The sequence below is a fragment of the Sus scrofa genome, chromosome 2 (genome assembly GCF_054392235.1).
Source record: "Sus scrofa isolate SSC_HxYL_T2T_F1_AM1 chromosome 2, Sscrofa_HxYL_maternal_Yorkshire_Landrace_v2.0, whole genome shotgun sequence".
NCBI classification, from domain to species: domain Eukaryota; kingdom Metazoa; phylum Chordata; class Mammalia; order Artiodactyla; family Suidae; genus Sus; species Sus scrofa.
This window is the reverse complement of record NC_139384.1, coordinates 149,746,424-149,769,264: the sequence shown is the minus strand read 5'-3', so window position 1 is coordinate 149,769,264 and position 22,841 is coordinate 149,746,424. Positions and strand designations below refer to the sequence as shown.

Below are 22,841 nucleotides of genomic sequence, written 5' to 3'. Positions count from 1 at the left end.
TTCCTTGGATGTTCTGTCTTGTCACGTGACATAAGTCCATTATCTCATGGTCGTGGCTGTCAGGTAGGCAAGTTCCCAAGTATGGACCCTGCCTGAGGCGCTGTGTGTGCTTTCTCCAAGCCCCCTGAGTCCGTTAGGCCTCTAGTTGGCACTGCTGGGCTCAGAGACTGCGTGAGCTCCACTCAGTTGTATAAATGCTTGTGGGGTAAGGGAAAATTAGCTGTCTCTGCAATCCAGCATTCATCTGGCCCAGCAGCCCTTGGGAGCATGGGTCCTGGGGGGTCGTTAAGTCAGTGCAAGAGCCCTCATTACAGCAGTGGCTGCACTTCAGACAGGGCACCCCCCTCTCTGTGGAGGCTTTGCCCGTGATCGCAGAGGGGAGCTGTGGCTTGGGAGCTTGGGTCTGTTTGGCAGGCTTGTCTCCTCCAGTGACCTCTTATCCTGAGGGAGACGTCATCTCAGAAGTTGTGGGTTTCAAACAAACCCTCTGAGCTTCTGACTGTGCCATCACTGCTTTGAAGTGGACAGAAGGCCTTGACCAGATTCCCTGGGGCTTCCGCGAGGAGCATCTGCTGTGTACATGGTCCAAGGACCAGTGCCTCAGGGAGGTGGCCAGGGACACAGTGAGGGGTTTTTATTGCTGTCTTTCCCCCAGATGTTCCTTTCAAGAGAAGAGGGTGGACAGCAGGGCTGGGAGGGAGTGCAGCAGGCCTTACTGTGCAGCTAATGAAAGTTTCATGCAGAGTCTGTGGCTGTGGCTTCCCAGCGAGCTGGCCAGTGCTCAAGCTACCAGGTCCTCTCTGCAGAGCCTTGATGTTGGTGTTGGATGCTCCCCTTTGAAGGCGGGCCTAGAGAGAGTGGTGGCAGACAGGGGTGATGGCAGTACTCAGTCCAGAGCCCACCACGTGTCCTTGGGTGGGGGGGGGGGGGCGCGCTCCTGAGCTTACTGTCAGCAGGACTGAAGGTGACAGGTGTGATTCTCAAGCCCAGGGCGCCCTCTGGGGTTGGGGGTGGGGGGATCACCTTTTCTGGGGATCCCGCCTGCTTCCCCAGAGCCGGGTTCTGGACAGGTGCACTTGCTGTCCATTCTCACAAAGACCCAGGAGGAAGGTGTTTGCATCCCCTTTGCACAGATGATGCACTTGCAGCTCTGATGCACTGAGGGTCAGAGCCGTGGGAGAGACCCTCTTGGGGGAGGTGGAATGGGGTGCTCTGGTCTGTGTGCCCTTCTCCCATCCCTTGGTACCTTCTGTGAGCCTGGGTTCCCTTCCAGAGTTTCCCGTCTTCGCATAGCTCATGGCTCCTCCCTTCACAGGGTGGCAGTGCATGGAGTGATTAGAGCACATGATATTCAGTCTCAGGCACCACAGAGTTCAAATCCTTCTGCTTCCTGCCAGCGGTATGACCTTGTGTAGTAACCTGATCTCCCGAAGCTTCCCTTTGTCCAGCTCTGTCATAGGGGTGCCCATCGTGCCTCCCTCAGATGGTCGTTACATGAATTCAGTGAGCTGAAACACAGTTGCCTTGGTGCCGTGGCTGGCACATTGTGAGCATTCCAAAAATGGTGGCTGCTTTTATTCCTCTATGATTAACATTCATGTGACTATTACTCTGCTCTTTTTCATTGGGTTTCAGCTTTTGCATTTGAACTTCAACTGGATGCGGGTCCCGAATCCTGCTTCAGGTTTCTGCCCGCTGTGTTGAGCCAAGTCCTGAAGTCGGTTTGTGCCTTGGGGTGACTCAGGGCATTAGCAGATGTGGGGCGAGGATGTCGGGCAGAGGTCACCTGTCCTCCTTGGTCGATCCCTTCAAGGTCCCCATGCTGGTGCCAGGTTTCAGTGACTGCCCTAGCTGAAGTCACTCTAAGCGAGTTGCCTGCTTTACTTTTCTTGGAAACCTTGAGGTCACAGAGCCTGCAGTACTGAGTCAAGGGGAATTAATGTGGGAGTTGCAGTCCAAGATAACCAGCATCAAAAAAGCCGCAGAGGCTGAATTGTTCCTTCTTCATGGAAGATGCTCACTGAGTACCTGTTGCAAAACGTGCACCATGCGGGGCCCTGTTGAAGACGCTCTGCCCCTGACTGTGGGGACTGCTGGCTGTGTGGTGGAGTGGCAGGAGAGTGGCCGGAAACTGCAGAGAGGTTATGTCAGTGCTCTGTTGGGGGAGACACAGGGGGCTCTCAACCCCACAAGAGACATGTCTTCAGTGCGGAGGGCTCGGGCGTGGGGAGGGTGGCCCACGGGGAACATCGTATCATCTGAACTGGGCTGTTTTAGAACAGTAAGTGTTCATCAGAGAAGAGCGAGGGAGGGGGTTTCAGGCCTGGAAGAAGCAGCATGTGCAGAATTTCAGAGCTCGGAGTGAGCACGGCTGTTGTAGGACCAAGAAACCATTCATGAGAGGTGGAAGGAAGCACGTGAGTGGGGTGTGGCCTCGGGGGCACTAGAAGACACAGCAGGGGCGCTGCCTTGCAGGGTCCTGTAAGCTGATGGTGAGCCTGGCCTGGGAGCTGTGAGGAGCAACCTGGGTATTTGATACCTGGGAATGATGAGACCGGAAGGTCACCTTGGTGCAACATGGAGAACAGCCTGAGCAGGGTGGGGGGACCAGTCACCTGAAGAGAAGCTGGGGGGCCCCCCTGACTGAGGCAGAGGCTGTGTGGGTGTAGAGAAGTGGGAGGCGTGAGAGATGCAGGACTGGGAAGGAGGGGGCCTGGTCGTTGCCACAGTGACAGAGGGACCAGTCCAGCCTGAGACCTGAGTCCTTGCCTGGGCAGCAGGGCACACAGAGATACTGCTTGCTGAGCTGGGGAGGCCTCCAGGCCTGACCTGACAGTGACTTTAACTCTGGAAAGCTCTGGAAGCTGGGGGAAGGGAGACCTCTGATGGGCTGCACCAGGTTTGCTGTTTGTGATAGGCTTCACTGACCAGGAGGTTGCCTCTCAATCACTGTGATTGAACCAGTGTGTAGCTTCCTTTAGCCAATGGGGGCTACCCATTAGAATCCTCTGAGGAGCTTCGAAGAGCCCCATTGCAGAGACCCTAACCCAGACCACCGCCTGGGTGGGACCAGGCATCAGTGCCTGGAAAGGTCCACAGTGACCCCAGTGGTCAGTCAATGGTGAGAACCACTGCTTCTTTCCTAGTCCCTGTGGTTGGCGTGTCCCACGCAGGATGGGTGGGGAGGAAAGGGTGCGGTGACAGTTCACACGTGATGTTTCATACTCCAAAAGGCAGTATGATGTTGATGGAGGCCTAGGACTGGCCTTCTGAGAATGACGGTGGCGCCTAATTAATTTGGAGTCTGTGACACTCGGGCAAGACTGGGCTTTAGGCCAGTATGACTTACATTTTCTGTAGAGTAAAGGTTGACATGCTCCAAGGTGGCAAGGGCGTTACTTGGTACATTCATGAGGTGGCCCCTTTCAGGGTTCCTTCATCTGTTTGCTACATCGAAATTAAAGATCATGCCAAAATTTTACCTGTTCAGAGCAGGTCCAGTCCACTTAATAGGATGTAGTGAGCCATCATTGAAACTTGAATTTATTTAGAATTAACTGATGTGTAATCGCTAATAATGGTTCAAAACTCCTCACTGGTGGCACAGAACAGCTCTGTGGTGTAAGTTTTACCTTTTTTTAGTAGACAGGGTCACTAAATCTTAGAGAATGGGAGCCTGACCTTTAAACAGAGACATGCCTGCAGCGCACGTTTGCACATTTCATTGCATTTTTTTCTAAGCCATTCTTCATGCCTAAGACTCACACAATTGCTTGCATTTGAAATATTTTATAATTATTGTTCTCAAGTGCAATCGGTCCGCTTCATTTGGGCCTGTTCAATAAAATTCAAATGCACACGAAGTCACATTATTGAAATTTTAAACGTATTGTTTCTATAAAACCTGTTTTTCTTAATGTTCCTGGGACAGGGACACAAAAGTGTACATTTTTAATGTACTGAGTCATTCTGTGTGCCTGCTAATACCCCACTCACTTGGCTACATTGTTGTAAATCCTTGGGATCCATTCTCAAGTAGGTGCAGGGACCTCGTTTTGTGGATCAGGGAACCTGAGAAGGAGGGGATTGTGCAGGGCCACCTGGCTGGCAGGATTTGAACCCTCTCTGCTTCAGAGCCTGACTTCGTCATACTGTCTCCTCTGCCCTTGCTTCCATGGTCCTGCCTGCTTCTCTGCCATCTGGCCATTCAGAAGCCAGCTCCTGGCTAGCTCAGGGGTTCTGATAATTTTGCTCATGAGGTCCAGGGTGTGGGTGGTTTTGAGTCTGGGGGGACACCCTCTGTCTCAGTCAGAGTACACATGCAGCATCTTAGGTCTGTTTGTGTTCCCAGGAGAAAAAGCCAGATGAAGGGTATACTTTCTGGAAGGGATCTCAGCCTCAGTTTTTTTCTTTGAGAAAAGCCCCAGTCTGGGGTCACTTCTCCCAGCTCCAGCTTGGATGGACAGATAGGGACAGGTCCCGAGGAAGGAGGAGCTCCTTGTGGTGACTCTAACCCCTCACTGACCTGGAGCGGCCATGACAGTCTTAGCCATTTTCCACCCCAAGACCGTAAATCCCCGCCTTTCTCAAGTGTTGGGCCCCTTCAAGCTGTGGTAGAGCTGCAAGGCCAAAGACTTTGTGGGCACACGTGTAGGAGGTCTGTTATGCTTGCTCTCTGAGGTCATCTCGGGATGTTTATCGAATTTCACCCTTTGGACCGATGTCATAGGAAGTTTGAAATTCTCTAAGATAATGATCATGAGTGTATATTTGGATTTAACCAAGGTTTTGCTAGCTGTTCCATAGTTCTTTCCCATGAAAAGAGAATGATGGTCGGTGACTTAAGGGAAAATATCTGCCTGTGACCTTTCTAATGTTATGATAATTTGAAATTGTGATGCAATTATCGAAACTGTTGACATTCCTTCCTGTTGTTTGATGTGATTCTTTTATTTTTTTTTCCCTCATTTATAATGCTTTCGTACTCAGGAAGTTGAGGTAGGTCTTTGACTTTTCAACTGTGTGTAGACATAGCATCACAATAGTTGCCAAATACAATGTAAATTTCACTCTAAATCCTAAACCTCAGTGGTAAATATTTGTTTTAGTTCAGTGAACCAGCACCACACACATTTATTTTTCATGGGTATATCCAGGGGATGCAATTTATCAAATGCATATAAACAGTCCATTTGCTGCTTTATCTTTTCTCATTAGTTACAGTACAAGTATGATTGTCAGTTATTATCTGTGTTTTACTGGTGGGTTATTTATTGAAAGAGCAGAGTGACTGACATTGTTATTTTTTAAATCATTTTGTCGGCAGCCTGCAGGACTTTATACCAAACGTCAGACCAATTTATCAAAGAATCGCTCTATTCAGGAAGAAAGTGATTTAGAGTGTATAAGCATACACCCACCTGTCCTTATGCACACACCAGGAACCGTTATGGGCATTTCATAGGGATACAGAGATGTTAAAGCTGAAACATTTTACTTAAGTGATAGACAATTTGGCCAGGAGTTACTGCGTTACTGTTCAGTGATGCTCTGGGGGAATGTGCAGGTGAGTAAGGCCCATCCCTGCTTCCAAGTAGCCTGGGCCCAGATATATGGGTGTGGTATGTACACATGACAATGTATTAATGGTCCAGCTCCCAGACTCTGGTATACAGGGTTCTCATGAGTGGGATCTATGGAGGAATCAGGGACTGGGGTTCAAGTCACTTCTCAGGCTGGGATGGTTGGTTGATAGCTTCATTCAGAAGGATTCTCGGAGTTCCCGTCGTGGCGCAGTGGTTAACGAATCCGACTAGGAACCATGAGGTTGCGGGTTCGGTCCCTGCCCTTGCTCAGTGGGTTAACGATCCGGCGTTGCCGTGAGCTGTGGTGTAGGTCGCAGACGCGGCTTGGATCCCTCGTTGCTGTGGCTCTGGCGTAGGCTGGTGGCTACAGCTCCGATTCGACCCCTAGCCTGGGAACCTCCATATGCCGCGGGAGCGGCCCTAGAAATAGCAAAAAAAAAAAAAAAAAGGATTCTCACCTGGGCTCTTCACCAGGGATGGGCAGGACAGGCCTGACAAAGACAGCACATTGCTGGCCCAGAGATGGAATGTTTTGTATTTCCCAATAGTGTGGTTCATAGTGTGATATGTAGGGGTTTCCGTTGCACACAAATTAAGATTACAGGCAAATTTCACGTTATACAGCTGATGCACTTACACAGCATCATCTGGACATCTCACATTTCCCATGACTTCTATTACCATTGTAATGACACCTTTCCCACCTTGCCGGCCAGCCCTCCTTCTTATTCTCCCCAGTCAAATAGTGTGAGAAATAACTCATTTGCACTGAATCCTTTTGAGGGCAGTTTGCCTGTCCCTTAATCGATCTCTTGGTAAAGATTTGGAGTTGCATACAGTGGGATTAACCTCCATCTAGGATCTATCAGTGGGACATTAGCCCACCTGGCCTTGCAGGGCAGTGCCTCTCCGTTTTGTATTTATTTGCAAGGGGTCTTCAGAGGACCCCAAAGAGGCTGCCTGCCCTCGCTTCACCTTATTTCCTTCTGTACGCCTCTCCAGTGCACACTCCTGGTCAAGACAAATGAGGCTCCCATTTATTTTCTAGGCTGGTAACTTGTATAATCTCAGGCAATCTTCAGATGAAACTGCAGTGTTGAAGCAGCTTAGCTAACATATGTATGAAGGAGAAGTGCCCTGTTCCATGAGTGCTGAGTGTCTTTGATCTGTAGTATCTAAAGCCTAAGGTGTGTAATAAAGTACGTTATCATCTTCATAAGTGCAGGTGAAGCAGCTGGATGTCAAAAGGGGTCCCCATTTGATTGTGCCACCCCATCTCTTCCCAGAGCTGCCTGGACATACTTTGGAAGTGAAATAAGCACCTCGGGAAAGGAAACCCCCAAGGGGAAGAGTTGAGCTAAATTATATCCGGCATTTGGGGCTGTGGGACAGGGGAAGAAAAATTCAGGTTCCCGCTCAAAATTGGCTCTAACATCCATGATGAAGAGGCTTCATCACAAAATTATAGCAGAAATGGTTTGGCACCATTTCATGGTAGGGAGACTTAAAACTTTTCTTGGAGGTTGCATTGTAGGGCAGAATGTTCTTTGGTATATATGTTTATATGTTCATATCTATTTTATTAACATGTACTGATAAATATATCCTTACTAATATCTATTATATATAACAATATACAGTATGGTATAAATGTATATATTTTAAACAAATTTCCCTTTCCATGAATGCATATCAAAATAGGATATCTCTAGGGAGTTGCCAGTGTGGCTTGGTGGTAATGAAGCTGACTGGTATCCATGAGGACGCAGGTTCGATCCCTGGCCTCGCTCAGTGGGTTAAGGCTCCGGCAATGCCGTGAGCTGTGGTGTAGGTTGCAGATGTGGGCTTGGATCCTGCATGGCTGTGGCTGTGGTATAGGCCAGCAGCTGCTGTTCTGATTCAACCCATAGCCTGGGAACTTCCATATGCCATGGGTGCAACCCTAAAAAAAAAAAAAAAAAAAAGATATCTCTAAAGCAGTTGAGAACCCGGACTTAAATCCCTTTTCACCAGCCAGCTGGGTGCCAGTAGTTTCACAGGATCCCATATTATGTTAGTGGGATACTTATTTAGTGGGATGAATGTGATTTTATCTGTACTGATCACCTGTGGAGGATTGAAAACAATTATTGGGGTCTGATCATTTCCGTGATTCCTCCTCCACCTCCAGCATCACGGGCTTCTTCCTCCTTCTGGAAGTAACAGTTGGTCACTTTCTTACTGTGAGCTGTATGTTGACTTTTGAGGTTTATTTTCACTGTGACTTTATGGTCCCCTGGGATGTTTCTGTGACTTTTTTGGACCTAAGTCAATAGACTTAAATTTGAGGCTCTGTTTAAATCGATAGTTCCTTCCAGATTTTAACAGTCCCTGGAGAGTTGGGTAATTTTCATTTCCAAAATGGTGGAGTGAAATGGAATCAGCCCTTCCTCGTATGGTCAGGATGTAGGTGACTGTTCTCTGCCCGTCCCGCAGAGGCCTCACATAATTATCCCGAGCAGTGCAGCCCGTGACGTGGACATGTGCGTGAACACTGCCATCCTTCGGTCTGCGGCCAGCAGAACATACAGCTAGGAGTTACTGGATTGTATCAGTGACTCTGGTTAGGTATGCAGCTTTCTCTTTAGGTGTATGTTTTACAGTTAACTGTTGCTGAGGTCCTTGAAACTCATTTTTAAAAGCTTCATCAGTTAAGAGGCTGACTCAAACAGATTCGCCTCTTCTGGCAAGTGGGATCCAGTACATCCACCATGCCTTCCACCAAAGTCTGAATTTCAACAGGCCACACCTTTATTGGGCCATCAGGAGATCAGAGGTGAGGGCTCTTCGAGTCCTGCCCTTCTCTGGTCTCTGGGCCAGGCTCTGGGCTCCCTGTAGCAGGAATGCACTTGGACCTGGAGCAGCACTGGGTGGTGTAGGGGCAGGTGCACAGCTTCCCATGGCGGGATTTGTAACTATGAGCAAACGGAGAGAACTGTCAACAGCAGAGGATATCCTGGCTCATCTTAGGATAATGTAGAATGTACGCTATATTGTAAACATGTAGTTAGAAAAGAAGATAAAGGAATAGCTCAGCTGGTGCCTCTGGGTCTTAGGCCCTGGAGAAACGACCAGCCGGCCGTCCTTTGCCCCTGATTGTACTGACGGTTAAGTGGGGCTCCGGGATAAGGCGAAGGTCTAGAAGGGCATTCTTTTATCTTTGGCTTTTTCCACACGGTTTGGAGGCTACCTCATCAGACATTCCCCCAGAGGCAGAGTGCGTTGATGGGCACAGCCCCAGCCGCTTGGACCGGCCTGTGTGCAGGCCCGTCATAATGATGGCTGGGACAGTGGGGAAAGCTGGTCCACGAGCTCTGGGCTCTCATCCTTGGAGATGGCTGTAGCAGTGCTGGCCAAGCAGACCCCCCCCCCCACCCCAGTGCTCACTGACCATTCCCCAAGGGGGCTCTGGTGCTTGAGAGCATTCTCTAGGTGCTTATGATCCTGGCCCCTCTAAGGGGTTTTTCTCTCAGCTGTAGGCAGAGCAGTCACATCCAAGGTTTTCTCAGTGGCTGGTTCACTGGCTTCTGCTTTAGCCAGCTGCTTTCCTTGGGCAGAGCAAAAGCCGTCCCTACCAGGAATCACTTTCCTTCTCCGCTTGGCCTTGCAGGGCAAGAGGCTGTTTGAAGGACTCATTTTGCATAATGAGCTTTGACTGAAGGTGTGTGTTCACATTTGGGCAGCAATTAAGCAGTATTATTACATGTGCAATGAGTTTTAAATATTCTAATGCAGGTCTCTGCTGGGAGAGGCCTTATATTTAAAACTATGATTTTTTTTCCCCCAAGAAATATGTAAAAATGGCAATTAGAGTTAGCCTGGAAGAGTGACAGGGCCCAGAAGAATGCTTCACATTCCATTCAGGTTATAGCATATGTTGAAATCATTAGGGAAGGTTCCGTTCTAGAGAATGGCTCCAACCTCCCTTGGACATCACAGAGAATGTGCCATGTGAGATAAAAGTAAAGGCACTTTGCAGGGGCTCTAGCCCTTCCCTGTCGGACACGCATCCTAAACTTCCAGGGACTTCCACGTGTTGAAATAGCACATTCAAGCAGAAAATATTTCGCAGGACTTCAGATTGCCATTGGAGTCTGCCAATCTCTGAATGTCCAGAGGGCACTGATGAGCCACAGGTGGAAGGATGGACATGGCGTTAGTTTTTGCCCAGCAGTGAGGATGAGTTTATCTTGGGTTATCTCGTCTCTTGCCCTTGCAAACAACAGACTGTTTTAGTAACTTGCCTGTGTTTAGGGATAAGAGTATATTTGCCATCAGTCCGAGAAGTCAAGTGCTACGTTTCCCACTGATTATCCAGCCTTAGCTTAGAACCATTTACTCGGGCCGCCGAATTTCAAAGCACATAATTCAAAAGATTAGGATTGTATTTAAAATGATAAACAGAGAGAGAGGTGGCAGAGGGATTCTTTTAAACTGTCTCCGAGCTACTTGGTGTCATAGGTTGCAGAGACTTCCTCATCAATGGGTGAGAAGGCCAGTTATGCCATCAAATGAAAGCCAGAGCAAAGCAGGCCGATTCCTTGGAGTTAAAAATGATTTTATGCTGAATCCCCAGGATCCAGAGGAACCTGTTCATGTTTATTCATGCCCTGGAAAATGGAAGCACCACCCAAGAAGCAATGTTCTGATTTTACTCTAAATCCAGTTTCCTAAAAATCTATTTAAGGGCTTAGGTGAACTCAACGAGAATCTAATAAAGCCAGGTAATTGAATGACACAGAGGCCAGTAAAATTCACAGGAGATGGTGTCGGAGATAAAGGGCTGCAGGAGACAGCATGGACCACGGGTGGAACTAATTGGGCCCTTTGATGTGAATGAGCTTTTCTAGAAGAGAAATCAGGCCTCGATTTTGGACAGCTTTCTGAAACTGCAGCATGCAGCGCACCAGGCAAAACCACAGAGAGCAGATAATTTGAGTACGTTCAGGAGAAAATGAACTGAAGGGGGGGGCACATGCACTAAAAGCGGTGGGGGGTGATGTCCACGGGCTGGGCCGCTTCCCCGTGCAGATGTGCTCGGCGGCAGTTGGGGTGGGTGAGCGCTGACAGGGAGGAGAAAGAGTGGACGGTGGCAGTTTGGAAGGAAAGGGTTATAAGGAGTGGGGAAGAGGTTACTTCGACTATGAAGGAGTGAGTGATCTAGACCCTGGCAAGTTCAAAGTAATGAAACGTTTAGTTTCAGAGCATAAATGAAGGCAAGCTGCATGCAAGAAAGACACGGGTATAAGTCGACCAGATTGGCCAGCCTTTGCCTTTTTAAATCTTTCCCCACCCGGAACAGACGGCATGACACAAAATACATGCCTGTATTAATTTCAACATTTGAATGGTCCTCTGTCTTCACATTTTGTGAGGGTTAGAAAACTGAAACTGTGCACCGCAAGTTACATGTCTTCGTCTAGAAGAAATGTTGGCAGTTGAATTATCAGTGGTTACAAACACAGAGGCTTAATCCAAGGCGAGACCAGCAAGACATCACCCGCGGTATAATTGATAGCAAATACATCTTGCACTTAGGTGTCTCAGTGTATCTGTCAAACTGGGAAGAGCAGTGCTGTTTGCATATTAGGCTGAAATGCGTTAACTCATCCTAGTTAATCCATACAGTTTAAAAGACAAGGATTTGAAAAGTAAATTGGTATTTTTGATTGCACGGGAATGCCTTAGATTTCTAAGCCGTTAGTGTTTTCCTTTATGTTTTGGGAGGGCGGGCAGCGGGTGGGGGGCAGGTTTTTATGCATTTATGTGAGAAGCTTCCTGAAATCTGACCTTGGTTTTCTGTGTGTGTGTTTTTTTTCTCTTTATATAGGATGATTATTTCAGAAACTGGAATCCCAACAAGCCTTTTGACCAAGGTAAAGGATGCGTTATTTCTTGCTGTATATTCCACGGGAGATGCTGCCTCGTAATTCCTTCCTTGCATGCTGAGTTAGGTTACTCATTCCACAAAGGCCAGCTAGCTGTCTTATTCTGCTGACTTCTGGGGACTGAATTGACTGGGATGATAGAAATTATTTTATCCAACTGGTTATTTGTCTGAGATTGTCTAAGGCAGATTTAAAGCATCGTTTGATTTTAATTGACCACTATCGTCATTGGTTGGGTGTGTTACAAACCAGACATGTAACGAAACAAAGGAATAAAATGGTGGGTTGTTGGGCTGAAACCTGTGCTTTCACTCATGGAACAGACTGTGCCTGGAGATGCTGTCTGGTTCACGTGAGCCACAAAAGGGGAACTTGCCTTCTGGAAACAGTCTAATCCAGGAGGCTTTCAAGGGCACTAACCTTTTATTTGTGAAATAACTTGTTCATGGTTTCTACACAGAAGCTTGTTTCAGAGGCGGCTCGCCGACCCCTTGGGTCTTGGCTTGGTTCTCAGAGGGCTGTCCCCACCCACACCAGCAAGCACAGACAGTCTCTTGATGGCCATTGTCCATCACCAGCAGTGTCCTCCTGCAAGTTGTTTAAGACGCAGCGTGGACCTGCTATGAATGCTGACCATCCCTGTTCTACTCGTTCCCCCTGTGGCTGCTGTTGGCACAGGTCCTGCTGCTGAAATGATGGTAGATTGTACTTCAAGTATGTACATGCAATTAATGCTGAGACTCAGAGGGGCAGCATTACCTGCCAAGTCTCTAAGGTTCGCGCTTCTGAGAATCAGCTTCCGTTCTGTAGCTGCAGGGTTTGATGTGATCATGTGATCATGATGTGGTCTTCACACAAAGAAGCCAAGGGAAGCTTTGACGTGTAACATAATAAAAGGTGTTCCTTTCTGCCCTCACCTTTGGCACTTTGATGGGTCACTCCATATGGACTCTAGTTTTCTTGTAAGCAAAATTGGCATCCAAATTTCCACATAGACATTTAGTGTATGTCCTCAAGCAGGGCACCATTTGAATCATTCTTGCATGCATGCATGCATGCATGCATTCATAGACATTCATTGAACTAGCATGGTGTGCACACGTGCCAAGCTTGGTCCTGGGAATGAAGCAGAAAAATCTATGGTGCCCTCCCAGAAGGAGCTAAGAGTGGGGAAATAGCTCAGTCAGCCGTTGAAGTGGGATGGGTTACTGGCTGTGATGCAGGCCTGCTCAGGTGAGTCTATAGGTGGGAGGCTCAGTGGGCATGTGTGGGTGTGTTTGCAGGGGGCAGGTTCCAGGGTAGGCTTTTTAGGAGGACCGTCTGGGCTGTACATCGCTTAGGGGCCTCCACGTTCTACACTTCAACAACTTTTCTTTTAAGGGTCGTGCTCGCGGCACGTGGAGGTTCCCTGGCTGGGGTCAAATCAGAGCTGTAGCCACTGGCCTACACCACAGCCACAGCAACACCAGATCTGAGCCATGACTCCGACCTACACCAAAGCTCACAGCACCGCCGGATCCTTAACCCACTGTGTGAGGCCAGGGATCGAACCTGCGCCCTCATGGATCCTAGTCAGATTCGTTTCCACTGTGCCACAGTGGGAACTCCAAATTCAGCAAGTGCAATGACTGAATCATCCCCAAAAGCGTGGTAAAGCACACGAAGGTCTTTGTAATTTAAACAGTTTCCATCAAAAATGGTCAACATTTCTAAAAATTTCTCTTAAAAGGCTGTACCTTCCCCTTGGAAGAACATTTAGAGGTAGAGTACTGCGTCTGCTGCATGTCCCTGAGAAAGGACCCTTTCTGCAAGCATCCCTCCTTTGTGGCGCCACTTCAAGCATTGCCTAAATAACTGCCGGATATACTCTTCCCCAAGGCCTGCAAACTAAGACTTTACCGAGGAAGACATTTCTATTTTCACTCAAGCACGTTGGGAAGGGGTATACACAGCAGTAGGCATCATTTTGTCCCTTGATACATGTCAGTGATACATATGACATAAATGACAGCTTCCTTTGAACATGGTATTTAAATCTACTTAACTAAAATGTCCAAACAGTGGTTTTTCTCCCCAAAGAATGTTGCTAACTCTACACAGCAGCGTCCCGCCCCTGCTCCCTCTTTTTCTAGCTCTGCAGGCATTGAAAACCGAATCTGTTGAGAGAAATCCTCCCAGAAAAACCTCATGACTTTGTGGAGTATAACTGAGGACCTGAGCTGAGAAGCCCCACTTTGTACCTCAGGTGTAGCTGCTGTGGGCTATTTATATCCCCAAGCAGGGGGAGAGCAAGCAGGGCTGAGAATAGGCTTCACTTAAAATATCTGCCCCAGCAGATGTCATGAATTACCTTGTGTGCTGCTCAATAAAAATGGGAGGTTACTGTATCAGCGCGGACATGGCTCGGTGAAATACAAACCACAGGCAGGGAAGAGGTAGAGTGTTTCATCTTCTGGGAAATAGGATTGCAGAGCTCCAGTGGAGACTGGCAGCTGCAGAGAGAAGCCATCCCCCCAGCCCCCCACTAAGCTAGAAAAGCATCACGTGTGGTTGAGGTGGTTTTGTGGTTGGGGAAGGCTTTCTGTTTATAGGAGTGGAGTTTGTTGGAAAGTATTTCAGAGCACCTGAAGACAGGTATGTCCTGGGATGGAGCTGGAAGAGGCTTCATGACAGAGGCGGGTGTGGACTGGGCTTGCAACGTAGGAGGAGAAAAGCAGAAGGAAGGGCGGTACTTGAGGGATTCTTCTGGAGTGTAGCCCGCAAGGTGGATTTGAGGCAGGTTGTGAAGGGCCTTTCATAACAACCTGTGAAGTTTAAACGTCTTTTCCTTGGCCGTGGGGGGCCATGAAAAGCTTGTGAGCAGAGGCGTGAGGGTGGTACTTTGGAGGATGTAGAATGATGACGCACCCTCAGTGACGAGGAACCCAAGACACACCTACTGAGGGAAGTCCCTCCTGCAGGACTCTTAGGTCACGTGTCCATTGATCATCCATTGCCTTGGAGCTCCGGGCTTTGGTCGCAGACGGTGAGATTAGCCACTCAAGAGGTAGCTTGACCTCTGAAATGCACATGTAGCTCCCGATTGTCCTAAGTATTAGTGTGAATAGTGAGGGCACACATAATATTCAAGAGGTAGTTACTTCCCTGTGATCACTCTCTCCGCCGGTGGTTATGTACTGAACTTTGAACACCAGGAGTTCAAAGAACAAGCGCTTAAGTAGGTGATGACTCCAAGGTAGTTAGAAGCGAAGGGCCTCCCCTGGAGGTCTCCTTCCGCAAGGCCGACGGTGTCTTTAACGTGGTATCTTTAAGCAGATCATGAATGCTTCTGTCCGTGGAGTATGACAGCTAGCACCTGCAGGCCTTTCTGAGACCTCTTTCCAAGATGTGGGCAAAGTAGTAAATCCTTTCAGATTGTAACGACTTAATGGCAAACCTCCTCACAGAAAGGACAGGCAGGAGTTCAGAACTGGAGGCCACAGAATGACTCAGGACTTTCTATGTAAAGTCCGCAAGGCAGAGGCCCTGCCGGAAGCTGGGCAGGCTGCACAGCTGGAAAAGGTGGCAGCACATGCAAATGGCTTCCTTTCTTGCATAGGCAGCAATTGGAGGCCCTTGGGTGGCCTCTGTAGGAGGCTGACTGAGCCTCTAGGACTCTGGAGTGCTTCTAGCATTTTGGGTGGCCTCTGCCGCTTTGCCCTTTCAGCCCCTTCCCTGCATTGGCTCCTGGCAAACCCGGGAGCACAGAGTGGGTGTTGAGTGGACTTGGGGTTTATGCTTCTGAGAGTGGCATCTGGTCCTGCAGGATGCTTCCCTGAGAAAACATTCCCTGTGCAGATAAGTTCTGGACACACATGCGCTCTGTGCATCTCTTGGCAATTCACAGTGCTGGTTAGCAATTTAAAAGCTCTGGGACGATGTTTAGGAAAGAAGCCCATTTACTTTAACATGTGCTAAATATGCCTCTAACCACGTGTTTTTGTTATTTTTTGCATCCCACACTCATCACATACCCAGAAAAAGCAATGTATTCTGTAGGATGTACTTTGGTAAGTGAAGTGTGGGACCCTGGGGTTTGCAGTCAGAACCTCCACGTGTGGAACTTGCCTCTGCCAGTTACTAGCTGTGTGATTGTAGGCAAGTTGCTTAATGTCTCTGATCCTAGGCCTTCCCATTTGGAATTGGCAATAATAAAGCATTGAGCAGCTTAAATGAGATAATGTGCCTGGCAAGTAGTAAGGGCTCTAGAAGTGTTGTTTAAGCCAATGGTTGATCTTCTTCATTCCTCCCTGTGCAGGTTTATCTGCCTCTCCCTGTTGTGTCTCTTGCTTCCCATGCAGGTTTCCTTCCTTTCTTCTTGTGTTCCCATGGGGGGGGGGAGGCCTTCGCAGGTGTAACGCTCTGAAGCTCCCAGGCTAAATGAGAGCTGACCCGCTTTACCCTGGCTGGGTCACTGCAGTGTCACACCACAGATCTTCACTATTGCGGCTGGAGAGGTTCAAGCTCTTTGCATGTCTCTTCATTCGTTCCTTCTATAAACAGTTTCCAAATGCTGATGTTTAACGCCCCCCCCGCCCCCGATAACAGAGACCACACTAAAGAAGGTCTCCCTTGGGGCCTCGGCATCATCCGTCATGAGTCATCCGTTCAGGCTCTTACACGGGCATGGAATGTGTGTAAATGCAGGGCGGCGGGGGGGGACAGGACAGAGCAGGAACAAGTGCTGGTGGGGGCGGGGAAGCAAAGAGGGGGTTGGTCTGAGAAACTGGGAAATCCACATGCTGACAAGACTTCACACAAGTGCCGTGGGTCCATCCAGTTTCGTCGAGGTGACAGTTATGGCTACCGCTTGGCCTCAGTCTGTGTCGGTGGCCTGTGCCCCGGCACCCACCAAGCCCAGCTGATGGCCATCCCTCCCCCGTGATGCTGAAGGTGTGGCCGCCAAGATCCTCTTTTCCCTTGGAGTCCGTGGCTCAGGAGGAAGGTTTATCCACAGGACCTGGAGGGGGAAAAAAAAGAGAGATGACTGATGGAACCACAGCCCCGTGGGACAAAAATAAAAGGTGTTGCTTTGGGGATTCACAAAGGGAGAGCTTGAACAAGGAGCCGAGCAAAATCTTACAAGCGGCTTCAAAGCGTCTAGACCAGTCCTCTTTGAAAAAGAAAATTGAAGCTTATTCTCAATGCTTCTGCCGCATAAAAGGTTTTTGTTGCTGTTGTTGCCTCGTGGGGTCGGGAAGGTAATTTATGTATATAACCAATGCATTTCTCTCATGTAAAATTCTGATTGCCTGAAGATGTCCTAAAGTGATGGAACACAGATTAATCCAGGTTCTGAGCTGTAGCCACAGTCTGCTCAGGAAACAACCCACTGGTATATCCGAGTAGGATGTTCCACTTGATAAGGCAAACCGTTTTAGGAAAAGTGGCCGAAGGGGATTTATGCCGGAACTTTTCTTGAGACGAGTGGGTTCCTTTAATGTGGAATAAATGAATGTTTTAGGTAAAGTGTATAGGTGTTGGTTGAAAGGCTAATTTTTTTTTTTTTTCCTTCTGGAGTGAATACTAATCATTTTTTTTTTCTCCAGAGGAGCCTGGCTGTGACTAAATCTCAAATGATGCTGGTGATCTTCCGAGCAAAATATGAACTTGTAGAAATTGATCTCCAGATAAAAATAAAGCTCTAAAAGGCGAAGGCCCCTTTCCCTCGTGCTGTTTTCTTGAATAGAATAAAAGAAGCAAACCTTGCTCTTTGACTTCCAGTCTATTATACCAAGATCCTGACAAGCTCAAATCCTGACCAAAGCCCTGAACTGTTTGCAGGCAAAAATTCTAAAACTCAAAAGGAGAGAGCGCTTGCCTCGTCCCAGCTGTGTTTCTGGAGCCAGAGCCCCATGGACTGTCACAGCAGCATGTTTTGTCCAAGTTTTAAAAGGCACCCGGGGGAGGCAAGATTGTGTATTTCTAAATTGTGTATTTGCTCTCTAGAAGGAGAATTTGTTTTTCCTGTAGATTAATCTGAATTTTTGCATGATAGGCTTAACAGAATCTTCAGTCACCATAGCTTTCCTCTCGATGTGGCATTTAACCTCACCCCCAAAAGAGCCTCTGATGTGCATTCATAGAACCTTGAAAACTTTTCAGTGTTTGAGGATCTGTTCGTCCTATCTGATCCCTTGGGCGAGTGAGTCTCGGAGGCAGCTGGCCTGGTTTGTGGGAAGCCTCTTAGTCATGTGCTTCGGGTTCCCTCATGTTTGGTCTGATTGGTTTCTCCCTCTCACCTCTGCCTTTCCATGTCCTCTAAGGACCATTCTCTCCCTTCACAGCATCAGCTCCTCGTCCTCAAATTAAGTCATTCCTGCCCCAGACATTCACTGTCCGCTTCAGCCACAGCAGTCTCTCACCTCCTGCCATCTCTCCTTCTGTTTCTTGATTATGACAAGAAAATGGCTACTATTAAAAAATAAATTAGAGTGCTTATTTTTAAGTTTTCCACGTCAATTCTGCCCGAGAAGCAGCAGAAAACTCATGATTCAAATATTGGTTTGCTCCTGCTTGAACTCAGCCTATCTGCTTTGAAGTTTGATCAGCTTGAAAGTTTTGTCTTTCATCTCTGGCTATCTTTGCCTGTTTGCTTATTTTAAGGAAATAACACATCAGAGCCAAGATTAAAGTCCCACAGCCCCCCCACCCCGTCCTCTTTCCCATTTTCTTTTCCCTAAAGCTGAGCGTATCAAGAAGCTTTTCTCTCCATGTCCTCACCCTTGTATGTCATATGTGCATGTCTGCGAACACTGTTATGTGTTGTACAGTAGAAATGAGAGTTTTCTAGCGTCATCACTTCACCAAAAATTGTTTGGGAGGGTTTTTGTTTGGACAGTTGTTGATATAGTTAGTTCCTTCACGTGAGGAGGTTCCACGCTACTGACACCCTCTGGTTTATCCACTTACTCCCCCATTGGTGGACACCTGTGTTGTGTCATTGGTGTTGCTGTTGGGGTGGGTTTCTCTTAGCCGTTCTTACACATGCTGGCTGATTATTCCATCCAGCCCCTTGGCCTGGACACTGTCACATCCCAGGAGGGAGGCTGAGCCAGGACAGGACTCTGCCACCACTAAAATCGTGCACCTTCAAGGGAGTTCCCTTTGTGGGTCAGTGGGTTAAGAACCCAACTAGTATCCATGAGGATGAGGGTTTGATCCCTGGCCTTGCTCATTGCTCTGGGCTGTGGGCTGCGGGCTGTGGCATAGTTGCAGATGTGGCTCAAATCCCATGCTGCCATGGCTGTGGTGTAGCCACAGCACCCTAGCCTGGGAATTTCCATGTGCAGCCCCAAGGGAAAAAAAAAAGTGCAACGTCAGACAAATCATGTAGCCTCTCTTGACTTTTGTTTCCCTTTGTCTGCAATAAAAGGGGTAGACTACATCGTCTCTGAAGTCCTTTCTGTCTGATAGCTAAGCTCTTATGGTTTCAGGCAGCATAGAATCTGTATATGTTCTCCTCCTAAAGGAAGAACAAAAGAAAAACTGGAAGTCTGATGCTCTTATTTCAAGGGTTACAGTTTAATCAATGAGGTATGAATATAACTTCAGTAAAACCAATGGAATTAAATGGGCCTTTTAACTATCAGGGATGGGGAGGGAGGCTCGGAATCAAAAGCAAAAAAGGCCAAAGTTGGAGGTACTTTGTCTTCTCACACAGTCCTGTGGGCGAGATGAGTGGAGGAAAGCACTAGTGTTTGAAAGACTCAAGTTCAAATCTTGGCTTTCCCATGAACTTGCTGCATCCATTTGAGCAGTCTGACTTGTTGAGGTTAATGATCGGCATCTTGCAGGCATGCGTGAAGACTGTGTGAGTTCATGTTTGCAAATAGCCAGGGAGCTGGCATGTGGCATGCTCAGCCCAGTCTTGCTGGGACCATGTGTGGCTCCATCTCCTCACTGGCCATGGAGGTGAAGGTTCCAGCTTCCTCTGGCTCCTCTCACGGCTCCCAGCATCCTGTGCCTTTAGAACCAAGGGGCCAAAGCCATTCTGGGTTGTGTTCCACCTTTGGATGGAATCATAGCGAATCATGAAGGCTAGTAAAATTTGCCTTGCAATTATGAGGCACAGTGACTTTCTATTACTGTGTTTAAGAGATTGTTTCGGCACAAACAAATCCATTTAAAAGACATGTTTATTGCGTTTCCTCAAACTCATAAAACGTAGGGTTAGTTTTATAAAAAGGAAAAAAAAAAGCAAAAAAAACCTTTCTCGCTTTTCCACCTACTAGAACAACAGCCCCTGAATTAATTATATTGTATTTGTTGAGTCCTAATGAAATATCCTTGACATTCTGCTGATGTCATGACTTACATTGAGAATTTGGGGAAATTCTCAATAGGGGAAAAATGTCGGCTGAATTTTAAAATTGATCGATAATGCTGTTTCAATTTTCCTTTTCGCAGACTGTAGAGTGGATTCGAGCATTTTCTCAATAGGGACGTGGCTGCTTGGAGCACCCCTGCCAGAATCCCCTCTGTCCCCATAGCTCCTCTGCCTGAGAGGGAGAGTGTTCTTTTGTTAAGGTCTTCCGTTATGTTACATAGCGATTCATTGCTGGAGGCCGATCAAATGTTTGTTCTGCCCTGATAACTGTATGATGAATGGCAGTGTGACATATTGAGCAGGCACTGGGCTGTGCATTCTCAAAGACAGTTGGGCTCCAGATCTTCCCTCCCATAGCTGTGTGTACCTAGGCAAATGCTTCACTTCTCTGGGCCTTAATTGCCCTATCTGTAAAAGAGAAAGAAGGGTATTTTTCACACCTATGACATGAGGGCTCTATAAGACTCCTGCTGCAGAGCCTGAGGTGGTCTTATTATCATGAACAGATAAAGGCAGTAATGCTTTGGTAAGAGGTGGAGGACTGGATCCTTAGTTTGAAAGAATCTGAGGGGTTTGGATGTGTCTGCTTCTCCCTTTTAGGGCGTGAGCTCATTGATTAGTGAATTGTTGCTAACTGATCCGCTGAGCTGGTTCCATGCGGGAACATGATGAGGAATGTGACAGAAGCTTTCCTGGGGCTACTTATAGTCTCTGTTGCCCAGAGAGAGACAGATGGTCAAGTGAAATAAAATAAGCCAGGGTGTGTACTGGGGGGGGGGAACGGCACGACACAGGGACTTAGGGGAGGGAGGGGCCTGTCCTCAGGCCTTCCTGGAAGCGGGTGAGGGAGGGAAAGGGTCCTGCAGGAAGTAGCCAGCCTCTTCTCTAAGGATGGGGAGTAGGGAGGTGAGCTGGGAGAGGTGTGTCCTGATGGGTGAGCCTTCAGTTGCTCCAGAGTGAAGTTTGGTAGGATGTTTTGAAAATATGTGTGTACTTTATTAAGAGAGCGGAAGAAAATGTAAGTCATGACATCAGCAGACTGTTGCCTTCTATCCCCATCTGTCTGTCATGGTCCTTCTGATGTTGAGACACCCCTGGAGCTGGGACTGCAAACAGTGAGGTGCATCTGGTGTAGGGACCTAGGGAGGGAGGCTGGGTCTGGGACAGGCTCCACTTCCAAAGAGTGACCGTGACCAGCTCTCACTGAAGGCAGTCATGAGGGACTGGACCCAGCATCATCAGGACTTCTCATTTCTGAAGAGGATCAGGAAGTGAAGGAGTCTGTGTTTGTGTGTGTGTGTGTGAACCCACTTTTCTTCAGTGTTCACAAATAAATCCATTACTAAAAAAGGCAAATCCATAAGAGGGTAAATGAGTCCTTGGGCCATCTGAGGTTGCCCTAGAGGAAAGCCAAGGTCCTCGTTGTCAGACCTTATCTTTCGCCTGTCATGTGTGTGCCCTGGAGGCTAAGGAGCCCTTGGGGTCCCTCTGGCCTGCAGCAGCCGGTGGCCCAAGGGTAGAGGCAGCAGAGCAGCAACACGTGGCCTGGGTGGAGTCATTGCTGCTGCTACACTTAGACACCAGGAGTCGTGGAACCACATGGGATGAGCAGAGAGCCTGGACGCCAAACCCTGCGGAGTGCTGGGTGATTACTGCTGTGGCTCTGCGGCTTCCAGCACCACTCTCAGAGGGATTGTTTTATTCTCCAGCAGACGGAAACATACCCCTGCCCCATCACAGGCCCTCAAGCACTCACACTATTCATGAGAAATAAGGTATCATGTAGACCCACGCTGTGTCCCAAAGAGCCAACGCAGGACCCCTTTGATGTCTGAGTGATGATTGTTAAGGGCCAGGTTGCCTTGCTGTGGGCCAGGGCGGGGTGTGGGCCGGGGGGCGGGGTGCAGCAGCATCCTGGCCCGAGGAGCCCTCAGCAAGGAGACAAGTGTGCCATACAGCAATTGGCACTGTGCTGCTCCTGCTCTTCGTTGGCCAGAAAATATTGGCAGACAGGGATCGGAAAGGTGGAAGATGTCAGACGCACTGAATGCCAAGAGGAGAAGACTCCGTTAGGTGGAAGATTATCCTTCTGAGCCACTGTGACTCTCACCCTGAATTAGCCCTGGATTTGTGCCACCCATGAGCCCTTGCCTCTCCTCTGGCCCCCATCTTTCTCTCCAGCTTCAAAATGTGCAGCTAAATGCACTTGAATTCTCCTGCTGTCTTCACTTCGGGTCTGGAAATGCTCAGATGCCCTGCAGCACCTTACTTGAAATGTCACTCAGCTGTCCTCAGATTTGTAACCAAATGATGGTAACCTGACATTTTGGTGGTTTTCTTTTTTTTTTTATATGTAATGTATTTTTCTGTCTCATTCACAAAAAGATAACGTTCAAGAGTATGCTATCCGATACTAAATGAATAGATGACAGTATATGGATATAAGGAAAAATATGTGAATTAAATAAAGCTGCAGCAAGGGTGGTCCTCCAGACATGGGCGTGATAGATTTCTGCTCATTTCTAGAGCTCTCCCTGGGCTTCATGATGACCAAAGGAAGGAGGCACACAAGCCTGTGTACCCAGGAGGTGAAAAGAAGGCAGTCTTTGATGAGAAATAGAAGGTGGTTCTGGTACTGAGACCAGAGTTGCTTTCCTCCAGTGAGTTCTCCAAAAGGGAGCTGTGGAGGTCTTGTTGTGGCTCAGCAGGTGAACAACTTGACACTGAGTCTGTGAACCTGCTGGTTTGATCCCTGGCCTTGCTCAGTGGGTAAAGGATCGGGCATTGCCAAGAGCTGTGGCATAGGCTTCAGCTGCAGCTCGGATTCGACCCCTGCGCCGGGATCTTCCACATGCCACAGGTGTGGCCGTAGAAAGAAAGAAGGGGGGGGGGTTGTGGACCACGTTCTGACAGTGTCTGATGGTAAATACCAGTCCGTTTTTACAGTTGCTTCCTCCGAGG

The 22,841-nt window shown here is 48.2% G+C and overlaps 1 protein-coding gene across 1 annotated transcript in view; it reads left to right on the top strand.

The window, feature by feature from the left end:
- The window catches only part of SPOCK1 (SPARC (osteonectin), cwcv and kazal like domains proteoglycan 1), a 514,699-nt gene that overhangs the window by 219,493 nt on the left and 272,365 nt on the right, over window positions 1–22,841 (top strand). The window contains exon 3 of the mRNA XM_003354287.5: window positions 11,455–11,500. Coding sequence (XP_003354335.2) covers window positions 11,455–11,500 — 46 coding nt within the window. The remainder of the gene's footprint in view (window positions 1–11,454; window positions 11,501–22,841) is intronic.